The 12,206-nt window shown below is 44.2% G+C and overlaps 1 protein-coding gene across 8 annotated transcripts in view; it reads left to right on the top strand.

Moving 5' to 3' along the window:
• Window positions 1–12,206, top strand: part of FRYL (FRY like transcription coactivator) — a 268,920-nt gene that overhangs the window by 116,938 nt on the left and 139,776 nt on the right. For all 8 annotated transcript variants that reach the window (XM_075261448.1, XM_075261449.1, XM_075261444.1 and 5 more), the window contains one exon: window positions 3,704–3,903. In XM_075261448.1, coding sequence (XP_075117549.1) covers window positions 3,784–3,903 — 120 coding nt within the window. In that variant the 5' untranslated portion in view covers window positions 3,704–3,783. The remainder of the gene's footprint in view (window positions 1–3,703; window positions 3,904–12,206) is intronic.

Below are 12,206 nucleotides of genomic sequence, written 5' to 3'. Positions count from 1 at the left end.
GGTAAAATTAGGGGCCTCTGCTTATATTCGGGCAGTCTTATACTCGAGTATATACGATAGTTCAAAGTCAGTGCCAAAGGGAGGATATATTTTGTTTGGGACATGAATAGAGGTCTACATTTAAGGAAAAAAAAATAAAAAATCCCAGGAAACTTCTGTAAGGCTGTGGAGGTGTAAAAGAGGCGTTACCTTAAAAATCTCACGCGGAAAGTGTTTCCCCGCGGGTTTCTGTTTGTTGGGTGTTACGATCCTTGACATCACAGCAGCCATACAACGTCAACATGGTGGAAGAATGGCCGCTTCATGCCACTATTTGCAGTTGTTTTTAGTCCTGTGTCCGGTTAGAATAGTCCTGGTCTAAATTTTGATGTTTCCAGATTTTACAGCACGATCAAACAGATATTCCGGGATTCTTTTTTTTTTTTTTTTGATGTCCTATTAGATTACACCTTGCATATGTAACTGATGGGGCTTCTATTACATTCTTTATTAGAAAATCAAGAATCAGCAATGATGGTGTCAATATCAGTAGGCTTAGTAGTAGAGATGGCACAATTTATCGGATATTTCGGTCCAGTATGGGACCTTGGCCGTGAGTAGCGGTAGGATGCCGCCATGCTGAATCCTTGCTCTACTCTTGAATCCCAGAAAACTCCTTTTAAGGACATTGTCTGTATGGAAGGTCATTGCAGTAAGGCGAACATTTAAGATCCATCACAAGCCATAGATCAGCCTAGGTAGCCCAATTTATATTCCTGCATATACAGAAATAAATTTTAAAAAATCTCAATATTTCAAAAGGTTACAGCTAATTTTCTACGCAACTGTCCCAAAACCCCCCAAAAATATTCTCCAGTAAACAAACCAGCCGTGAGTGGCAGGACAGCTGCTGCAGTGTTCTTGGAAGAGATCCCATGAGGACTTAGAGGATAATAAGATGGCAGCATTCCTTCCTTCCATACGGATGTGCTAGGTTTACTATGGACAGCCTGTAGGAGCACTCGCTTAGAGCACTTCATTTGTCATAGGTAGAAGGTGACATAGCAAGTCCTTAAGAGTTTGAAGACGTCAGCAAAGTGCTATGAAGACAGAACACACGTGATAAAGCCGGGTCATTGAGTTCAGATTTAATCTTGTGGGTACGAGGACACCGGGAAGGCTGTCGCTCACTCTTAGGACCGTCTACTGGACTTATACGAATATATAGAGGCACAAATGAATATATGACAGGTTATAGTGAATCCATTCCCACAGAGCTATATATAAATCTGCTCCGCTCCTCCTGCTATGTAACATGATGTCTGGAGATTGGAATTTTCTTGGTGACAGGTTCCCTTTAAATGCACTTGTGTAGAGATGTGTCGTCCATATGTTTTCTGCATCTGTTAGAATTTCTGCAGTCTGTACATACATGGCTTCTAGTATTTCCTGTCTTTGATAATAAGAAAATACATTGGCTTGAACCGATTGTTCTATTGTTGTATTGTTACTTCTACATAGTCGACATTGAAGGTCTCTTGTCTTGTCAGTCATTTTCTAGATGAGGCCCTGAAAGTTCAGAGAGATCTGTTGGCAGGGTGACTTATTTGAGTATCTCTAGACAAGTTCCCAGTCTTAAGTTGTCCATACGCATTGGATGTATATTACCTGAATGGTCTGACCATCTAGTATATATAGAAGCCAAGAGGAGAAGGTTGAACTTTAACAGGCCCAATCCTTTTATTCTTGGGGAGATAAGCGGCGACTTGGCTGGATATACTTGTGTATTCGGTGTCGGACTGGGCTTCCTAGGGCCTACCAGTAAAATTAATTCCAAGGGCCACTATACAGCTACATGTAAATATTACCTGGCACCTCTTTGTAAATTCCTAAAACTATCCCAACCCATATCGTTTCCAGTGGTAGCGTGTTGGCTGCTGACTGGTTTTGCCTTTAATAGGTTTCCAGGACTTATTAATCAATGGCCTAACCTTAGGTAGGTCATGCATTAAAAACTGGCAGGGATCTGTCACCTAGCATCCCCACCAGTCACCTAGCATCCCTACCAGTCACCTAGCATCCCCACCAGTCACCTAGCATCCCTACCAGTCACCCAGCATCCCCACCAGTCACCCAGCATCCCCACCAGTCACCCAGCATCCCCACCAGTCACCTAGCATCCCCACCAGTCACCTAGCATCCCCACCAGTCACCTAGCATCCCCACCAGTCACCTAGCATCCCCACCAGTCACCTAGCATCCCCACCAGTCACCCAGCATCCCCACCAGTCACCCAGCATCCCCACCAGTCACCCAGCATCCCCACCAGTCACTTGTTAGCCTTTTCAGTACTTAAAGGGGATATTTAGTTTCTAACATTGATGGCCTATCCTTAGGCTACGCCAACAATATTAGTATTGAAAAGTTGGTCCCCAGAAATGAAGGATATTTGTTGGCCTGTTTCTTCATCTAGATGTCATCTCAGCCACTTGATGTGACTAAAATACATACAATAATAGTAATAGTAATTTATTATAATACATACAGTTTTGGGTTTGGATGTTTGTTCCTCAATCACGCAAAATTGGCTGAACAGATTTGCAGAACCCCGATTAAAACATAGGCTACTTTTTATCCCGGTAAATGACGTCACTACACGACTGCAGTGAAGGAATGTAGGTTCATACAACACTAAAGGACCTGTGATGACATCATCACAGGTCCTTGAGCCATTCTAGGATAGGATCATGCTAGGCAGTGGGTGGAGCTACATGCTATTTTGTGGGCGGATCTATATAGGATGAAGCTGCACAGTGTGAAACCTGATGAAAATGGAAGATCAGGAGACTACAGAACACCCCTATAATCCAACTGGCCAGATGTAGCAGAGCTTAGGCAGCGCTGTAGCACAGCTCAGTACGCTCTCCATAGGCAGAGATGTACATACGACTGAGTATGCCGCGCATATGCTGCGATGTAGCAGAGCCGAGACGCGGGAGCAGGTGGATCATCCACAATAGCAATTGGCTAAATATAAGGGGCTCAGCGCCAACACCAACTTGCAGACGAAGTCACGTGCATATGCTAGTAATAGATATTAGTATATGGATGCATAGACTGGTTGAGATGCCGTACGCTTCCTATAGGTATGTAATACAGTATGTATACTTTGCTATGCACTGCTTGCGGGGCCCACCAGGGATTCATCTGTGCCAACAGGCCGCCTTCCTTTCTACCAATAGACACAGGCTTGGACTGGCCCAATGAACTGTATTATAAATAGCACACTATAAGTTTGGGCTCTGCCTCTTCATTTCGCCTAGTATAGACATTAGAGATGGTTTTCTTCATGGATTTGCCTTTACTTAGTGAATGGGCACCTAGCACTGAATCTCTATAACCATTCCAGTTGTCTATCCTTTTTGGCTGTATTTTGTGCTAATCCTTACACGTATAACTTTTCATTCAGCGCGTGCACTTGTATTTGACCGAGGGGCAGTGAAATATTTCTCTTGATACATAATTTACAGCAGATCAATATGGCCACTGCTCATCATCCAGGGGAAGCGGTGCGATCATTGCCGCTATCTTGTCAGCTGTCAATATTTTCTTTGGCTGAAGGTGTCCCCCCCCCCCCCCCTCCTCATCTTTAAGATACGTGTTCTGCCCATGAATTGTCAGTTAATGGAGTGGGTTTTAATGCGCTTGTTTGCTCTCTCTACAGCCTCTGCTCCGGCCAGCACTGTAAACAAGAAACGGGTCGCTCCCATCAACCACTGCACTTTGGAAAAGAGAAGTGTCACAATGTCAAACATTACTATTGATCCAGATGTCAAACCTGGAGAATATGTCATCAAAAGCCTCTTTGCAGAATTCGCTGTTCAAGCGGAGAAAAAAATTGAAGTCGTGATGGCTGAACCGTTGGTAAGTGGTCGTGACGTCCTTTCTGCCACGTTTCTGTGCGAGGAGTGGGTTTGCAGAGGGCCTGTCAGCGCACGACTTATATGTTTCAGTCCGTGCTTGTATCTTCCGTGAAATAACAATTTTTAGGCGTCTTCTCTTAGAAATGTATATTGTGCTGTTCTTCTGTTCTTCCTCCTAGAATTTATCAATCGACAATGGGATATTACCATTCCCCTTGTGAATGGAGGGAGGGGGGATTCTGTACTAGGACAGTGTAGGCGTAGGGAGACTTAAAAAGCCATTTTTGCTCCACTTGGGGGATTATGGAAAAAATATGCAAATCTGTTTTCCAATATGTAAATAGGAAAACAGCGCCTCTACTTGCTGCCGTCTTTTTACATCTTGGAAAACAGATTTGCATATTGTTCCCATAGGACAATGGAGGGACACACCTCCAACGAGGTGTAATTTGATTCATGAATTTCTAGTAGGAATAACAGAGGAACAGGATAATATAGAGCAACAAGAAAAGATATCCCAGGATTATTGTTTTATGGGGAATCCAAGGATTTACTTACACGGACATGCCAGGAGGCTATACTTCTCTCAGATGTTCAATGAAGCTCAGACCTTGGGCGCATGCGCAGTGAAGCCTCACGGGCGGGGTCCAGAAGCACCAGAGAGGAGTCCGATCATCTCTCGATAAGCTTTTGTATTTTCAATGCGGCCACGGATTATATTGTAACAGGGCAATTTGGGACAATGAATCCCCCTGTTTATAAGGTCCTGTGTTACAGTATATAGTATTAGGCCTCATGCACATTACCTTACGTTTTGTCCACAATTGTGGATCATAGTACGGTCACACTCATTTCTCTTGAGCCATACACACAGCCATTATATTTGCAGCGGTGTGTCCAGGTCGTAGTGAAGAACCGCAAAAACATGGAACCTGTCCGGATTTGCAGCTCGGTCCATTCGTTTCTATATATGGGACAGAGAAATCATAGATCATTTGTGCTATTTTACTGACCTTTACACCACACACGGTTGGGGACATGATGCTTTTATATGGGCCCCCAAAAAAAGTTACATACTTGCACAACCCCTTTCTGAACCCTGGCACCTATAAGGGGGCATTCACATGGAGGAAGTTGGCGCTGATTCTGGCACAATAAGGGCTAGTTCACACGTGAACTACCCGCATGGGTTTTGACACAGAGAGAGACGCGGCGAGCCGCGTCTCTCTCGTCAAAACCCGCCCGCCGCGACCGTCGCGGCTTTCACCTCCGCTGTCGGCTCAAATGAATGAGCCAACATGGAGGGTGCTGCAGCCGTGCGGCGCAGCCCGTGCGGCTTCCGCCTGAAGAAAGAGCATGTCGCTTCTTTTCTCCGCTAGCAGCAGCCCGCCGCTAGCGGAGAAAAGAAGCCTGGCGGTCTCCATACACCACCATTATAAGGGGAGGTTTTGGACGCGAAATCCGCTGTCAAAAACCTCCCCTTATACTCACGTGTGAACTAGCCCTTACTTGCGTAAGAATCCGCTCTGAAAAAAGACTCCCATTGACTTCAATGAGTTCTGTTTTCCGCGCGGAACCTATTGAAGTCAATGGGAGTCTTTTTTCAGCGCTGATTCTGCCGCGAGTGATCATGCCAGAATCAGCGCCAACTTCCTCCATGTGAATGCCCCTTATTACAGCAACTTTCATATATTGAACATAAGTGGTTGTTAAAGACATTTATGTCCTTTTTGCCCATTGTTTTGGATCCCCCAATAGACTGAAGTCTATGAGGAATCTGTGAAAACAAGTGCCCCATGGATGTAAAATGTTTTTCATAACCGTTCTGCATCACAGTTGTCTGAATAGAGTTTAAGCTGACAGAATATTAGGGTTGTGCTTTTTTAATCTGTGGCTGTATAGAAGAATAGTTCCAGCCATTTACAGCAAGCCAATCTTAAAGGGATTCTACCATTAAAACTTTTTTTTTTTTGTGGATAAGTCGTCGGAGTAGCCTTTAGAAAGGCTATTCGTCTCTTACCTTTAGACGTGGTCTCCGCTGCGCCGTTCCTTAGAAATACCGTTTTTTACCGGTATGCAAATAAGTTCTCTCGCAGCGATGGGGGCGGACCCTAGCACTCAAACAGCGATGGGGGCGTCCCCACCAATTGCCAGAGAAGTGTCTCCAGCACCGCCTCCTTCTTTGTTCGCAGCGTCATCTTCAATGTCTTCTTCCGGCGCAGGCTCGTAACCTAGCAGAGCAGACTGCACAGGCCACGGGAAAATGGCCGCTAGCAATACTGTGCAAGCGGCCATTTTCTCGTGGCCTATGCGCCTGTGCAGTCTGCTCTGCTCAAGGCCTGAGGCCTAGAAGGTTATGAATAAATTGCCAGCGGGATGTTACCGGTTGCAGGACTTGCTTTCTTAAACTTCTCCAATCTATGTTGGCAGTACCAGACTGTGTAGAGAGACACCCCATTGATTGTATATTTCCAGGAGGAATAGCAGAGGCACCACTTGATGCAGAGTGCTAAGATATTCCATGATAATTTAACGGAAGCTGTATTTACTAAAGCAGGCGGTGACAAGCCCTCTTTCTATGATTCATAGTCGTGACTTATGTAGATGTTTTTTTCCAGAATCTAGACATGCACCATTAGGGGAAAATTATGATTTTTATTTATTTATTTTTTAGTATGTGCAAAGCTTCAATAATTTTGTATTATGACTTTAGATGTGTAATGAATTCCGACTTAATTAGCCTAAGATTAGGAATATCATGGTAGTTAATGCCTTTACTTGTAGAGGGTTTCATTCCCTCTCATTTGGATGAAGTTGTTTGTACCGTTTGAGGCTATAAAGATATTAGTTGTGCTTAGGTTTTGTGATCTTATCCCTTCTGGCAGCTCTCCAACACATCCTATCCACCAAGATCCTTGTCCCTCCATACATAGAAGGCTACTGAAGATATCATTTCTAAGAAAGTATTGATCTAGTAGACGGGTCCATACAATGATTAGATGCAGACTTATAAAATTCTCCTGAGAGTGCTGTGTGCAGAATTTCCAGTGTATTTCTATGAGATTCAACTTCCCTGCTTTCTTGTAAGAACTGTCAGAAGAAACCAATCACAAGCAGGAGTTTGGGAGAGCATTCCCAAGAGCCTATACATTATATATGGACAGCCTGTGCACTATATATAAAAAAAAAGGAATGGGCAAGGTGCTTCTTGAATTAATTTTGATAGTCCGTACTTCCCAATAGGCTTTCATTCAGAATTCATGGGCTGCAGAGATTCCTGCCTGACCTTTCCACCTTTATAATATTGGAGACACAGAGACATTGTAAAGAGTGGTATGCCCGGTTCTTATGCACACAGATGCGGTACATTTTTATTAGAAGTAGATTGCCTTGTGGCGTACGTATCTACAACATACATTACATAATTACAATTTGTTAAGAGTAACGAGCAAAAATTAAAACGACTTTATGAATAAAATTATCCGAGAAAAATCAAAATCCGTTCTCTTTTTTTTTTTTTTTTTTTTTCTTCTTTTCGTGAATGAATAATTTGTATTAATTTCCGAGAACAAACATAACCGAGGGCTGAAGCCTGCTTGTATGTAACGAGATGACATGACGTGCCTCTAAAACAAACAGCAGCACTATAAAAGCATCCAGGATGCGCAGAGGAGCCAATTATAATATTGCACATTGCAGCTCAATAACCTAATGGGAAATCTGCAACTCACACGCTTTAAAGGGATCGCGCCATCATTCAGTGTTTAGGGGGATTGAACAGAATTAGTACAGGAGAAGAGAAGAAGGAAATGAAAGATAAAGAACTTTACCCAGTACCTGGCAAAACTTTATTTTTGCGGTTTTAGGCTGTTATTTTTCTTTCTAATTTTTGCTGTGCTTGATTATAGTGTGTGATTGTACCCAGAGGGTATCTGACGGTTAGACAGGCGAATTCATCAAAGAAGTAATCTTAAAGGGGATTCTACTATTGAAATGAATTTTTTTGGCGATCACACATTGGAATAGCCTTTAGAAAGGCTATTTGTCTCTTACTTTTAGACGTGATCTCCGCCGCGCTGTTCCTTAGAAATACCGTTTTTTACCAGTATGCAAATTAGTTCTCTTGCATCGATGGGGGCGGGCCCCAGCGCTGAAAATGCGATGGGGGCGTCCCCACTGCTGCTCGAGAACAGGCTCCAGCGACGCCTCTATCTTCGGCTGGATCCTCCCCTTCGTCGTCATCCTTTGCGTCACCTCCGACGCCTGCGCAGTTGGCTCTGTCAGTGAGACACTAGAAGAGGCGAGTGCGCATGCCGGCTGGCGGCTATTTTTGGGAGGCTGCTCCTGTATTGAACTACAAGAGCAAGAGCGGCCTCCCAAAAATGGCCGCCGGCCGGCATGTGCACTCTGCTCTGCTGGTGTCTCACTGGCAGAGCCAACTGCACAGGCGTCGGAGGTGACGCAAAGGAAGACGACGAAAGAAGGGGAGGATCCAGCCGAAGATAGAGGCGTCACTGGAGCGTGTTTTCAAGCAGCAGTGGGGACGCCCCATCGCATTTTCAGCACTGGGGCCCGCCCCCACCGCTGTGAGAGAACTATTTTGCATACCGGTAAAAACCAGTATTTCTAAGGAACGGCGCAGCGGAGATCACATCTAAAGGTAAGAGACGAATAGCCTTTCTAAAGGCTATTCCAACGTGTGATCGCCCAAAAAATTCATTTCAATGGTAGAATTCCTATAAAGCGGTTGTCCATTGTTTTGTTTTTTTAAATATCTTACATGATCCGTGAGTTTTTAGATGCTGGACTTTGGTGTTCTGAACCAGCACCTGACCCTACGTGTCTTTCCACCTTCCCCCAGGTTCACAGGTAAATTACCTACCTATGCTATAGGGGCTGTCTGACTATAGTAAAGAATAGCCCTCCTAGGATAGGTAACCAGTGATGATAATAGGAGAGGAGGGATGACCCAGGGGCTGGGTACTGGTTCCAAACACAAGACCCAGGTTAGAACCCTAAGTCCAACATCTAAAAACCCACAAAGCCTGTAAGTTATAAAGGACTCCCGGGAAACCCCTTTAATGAACATTAAACGTCTATGAACATCAATTGCAGCTTCCATCCCTTTAATGCTCCCTGACAGACGTGGAAAAGCTCCGACTGCCATGTCCATGGGAAGGTCCCTTACAGTACTACCAATTATTTTAGCACTTACCTCCTCCTAGGTGTTTCAGGCTAGAAAATTCAACCTATTATATCTGAGCTATTTACAAGTTTTTTAATGTTAGATGTCAAAGATTTGCAAACCTGCCACATTTTAAATGCCAGTTACAAAAAATATTTGGTGTTTTTGAGGTTTGGGCCATCAGTTCTGCCAGATTTATCATCCGTTATGCTACAAACCTGGCGTACATGGTGCATGAAATCTATCCAGGTATAAGCCTCATAAATCGGACACCTCCTCCGCGATATAAAGGGCGGCAGTGAAAATGGCAGTCTTCATAAATCTCGCCCTTTGTGTCTGTTTTAGTTAGGACTTTCTGATCTTTTGTCAGTCTGTTTCCTTCTGCAGTCTAATAACTGTGGTGGATGATGGACACGTTCATGTCTGAAATAAAATGGCTTTTTATTATCTGCCATAAAGAGGTCAGTTATGGAGGCCGGGACGTCAGCGTCGCGACCTTTTCGCGGCGGAGCAGTTTAGATGGGTTGTATCCAGCACCTGTCTGGCGTTCTAGGACACAGGCTTCCCTTGTATAAGAGCTGGTAGGCAGTCATCTGCTTATAAAGAGCTTTTTATCTGACATCCAGGTGGTTTGTCAAGAAACCCTTTCAGAAGTGCAAGGCAGGTGTCTGATCCTGTGCACGAAAACCTCCATTGTTTGCCTAGTACAATAACTCCATATTAGTGATGTGGATGAGAGGCGGACTGAAGTGGCTGCAGGGCAGGTGAAAGCGCGGCGGCGGTGTGCCAGGCACGTCATAAAGGTGCTGCATTTACTGCTTAGGTTATATGGCAGCCAATGTGGGGTTCTTATCTTAAAACTGCCAGATCCATCTATTAAATTACCCAAAACTATATTTACCAGGGGAGTAACTAGATTTCAAAGGGCTCAGGCGAATTCGTACACCACCTTCTGCTACGGCTGCCCCAACTGCAAATGTGTCCATCCAATTTGACTCGCATATGGTTAAGGACTAGAGATGAGCAGTGAACATGTTCGATTCGAGTAGTCGCTCAATACTCGACTGTTTGATCGAACATCGAACCCCATTATAGTCTGTGGGGAATAAATACTTGTTTAGGGGAAACCACTATTCGGCTCAGGAGAGTCACCAAGTCCACTATGACACCCCAGGAAATGATGCCAACACCTCTGGAATGCAACTGGGACAGCAGGGGAAGCATGTCTGGGGGCATCTAACAAGCCCAAGTCACTGTATTACGTCGGGATCCCTGTCAGCTTGCGATATGCGAGAGCTGACTTTTTCCCATAGGAATGCATTGACCAGTGTTGATTGGCTGAATGCTATACAGACTACAGCATTTGGCAAATCAATGCTGGTTGTGGCGGAGGTTTGTCTGTGAGGAGCAGAGTCTAAGAATCGGACCAGAATGGAGACTGCTGTGGACCGGTCTTAGACTCCGCCTCCTCCGGCAGAACCAGCGTTGATTGGCAGAATGCTGTACTCTGTATGGCATTCGGCCAATCAACACTGGTCAATGTGTTCCTATGCCGAGATGTAGCAGTGCTGGTCGTGCGCTCAGCACTGCTACACTGGAGATGAAGCAGAGCTGAGTGTGCGCTGAATTTTTAGTGAGTTTGCCACCTGGTGTTCGACTCGAATCAAACATCTCGAACACCCTGATATCCGATCGAACATGTACTCGATTGAACGCTGTTCGCTCATCTCTATTAAGGACTCCAATTTCTCCTGAAAAGCATGCAGTATGATACCATGATATGGACACGCATCGTGAATCACTTTATGACATGATTGTAATAGCTGGTTGTCACATATGGACAGGACCAGCCATCAGCATAGCTAAAAGCCATGATGGCAACAAAGTCATGTCTCAAGAGCAGCCAACAAGCAGTCTTAGGCCCGGGTCACATCTGCTTTCAGGCTATTCCGTTCCCTTCTCCACATGAAAAATGCAGAGAGAAGTCATACAAGCAGCACTTTTCTCTCCACACTTTTTGTGCGGAAACCGCACGGACCCCATTATAGTCTATGGGGTCCACGGGTTTCCTTAGGTAACCGCTTTTTTATGTGGATAGGTTCCCATTTTGGGGGTCCCATGTGCAGATGTGAACTGGGCCTTATTCTCATTGTTGGTAAAGAGTTCGGCATCTCCAGTTGACGTCAAGCTTGAGGAGACATTTTATTATTTCTTGCTCTATGTTGCTTTGCTGAGACCCCAAAAAGAGTTGCCATCCCATTAAGTCTAATGAAGGACTGAGTTGTCATTACCTAGCCTTTACATCCCAGCTTAAAGTTCCCTGATTCATTACTTTTAGTGACAAAATGTCATGTGAGACATAAAAAGACATGTAACCCGCCATTTATTGCAGCTATTTCACCTGCAGTTTACAACCTGTGCGGAGCTTACAGTATTCCTGAAGGCGAGCTGTGCAAAAAAAAAACCTGATTTTGGATATCTTAGATGACTTTTGGAGGAACATGCTGCAGAATTCTACACGGTGTCCCCAGCCCTTGGTTCATTCAGCTGTAGACCAAGGTGACCAATCGGCCATGGACTAAAATAGATGTTTGTGTTGAACTAGAAGCAGCGTCAGGGTGTTCCTACATATGGGAGCCATGCATGTTTTCTGTTGTGAAACCTCGGGTAACCTCAATGATAAGCTTCCAGTTATGTGCAGAAAAGAAAAAAAATTATCTGAATGTGTTTATACCATAGTGTCCTGCGCCGACGTAATGCAGTCAGTGTACAAATGCTTGTACAGTCCGTCTAAACTCAGATAACTTGTAGGCGAGACCAGTGTTAGGGCATGTTAGTACATTGCAGTCTAGAATAGTATGTGAGCCTGCGAGGTCAGGACCTGGATAACAAGGATATTCAACAGACTGCAACATGTGTTAGTTTCAAAGGTATTTATTGAATTATTATTATTGTTTATACAGCACCATTAATTCCATGGTGCTTTACATTATTATATTAATTCCATGGTGCTTTACATTATTATATTAATTCCATGGTGCTGTACATTATTATATTAATTCCATGGTGCTTTACATTATTATATTAATTCCATGGTGCTTTACATTATTATATTAATT

The sequence above is a fragment of the Leptodactylus fuscus genome, chromosome 1 (assembly GCF_031893055.1).
Source record: "Leptodactylus fuscus isolate aLepFus1 chromosome 1, aLepFus1.hap2, whole genome shotgun sequence".
NCBI classification, from domain to species: Eukaryota; Metazoa; Chordata; class Amphibia; order Anura; family Leptodactylidae; genus Leptodactylus; species Leptodactylus fuscus.
Note: the sequence above shows the minus strand (reverse complement) of the source record. Positions and strands in the feature narration are given on the sequence as shown.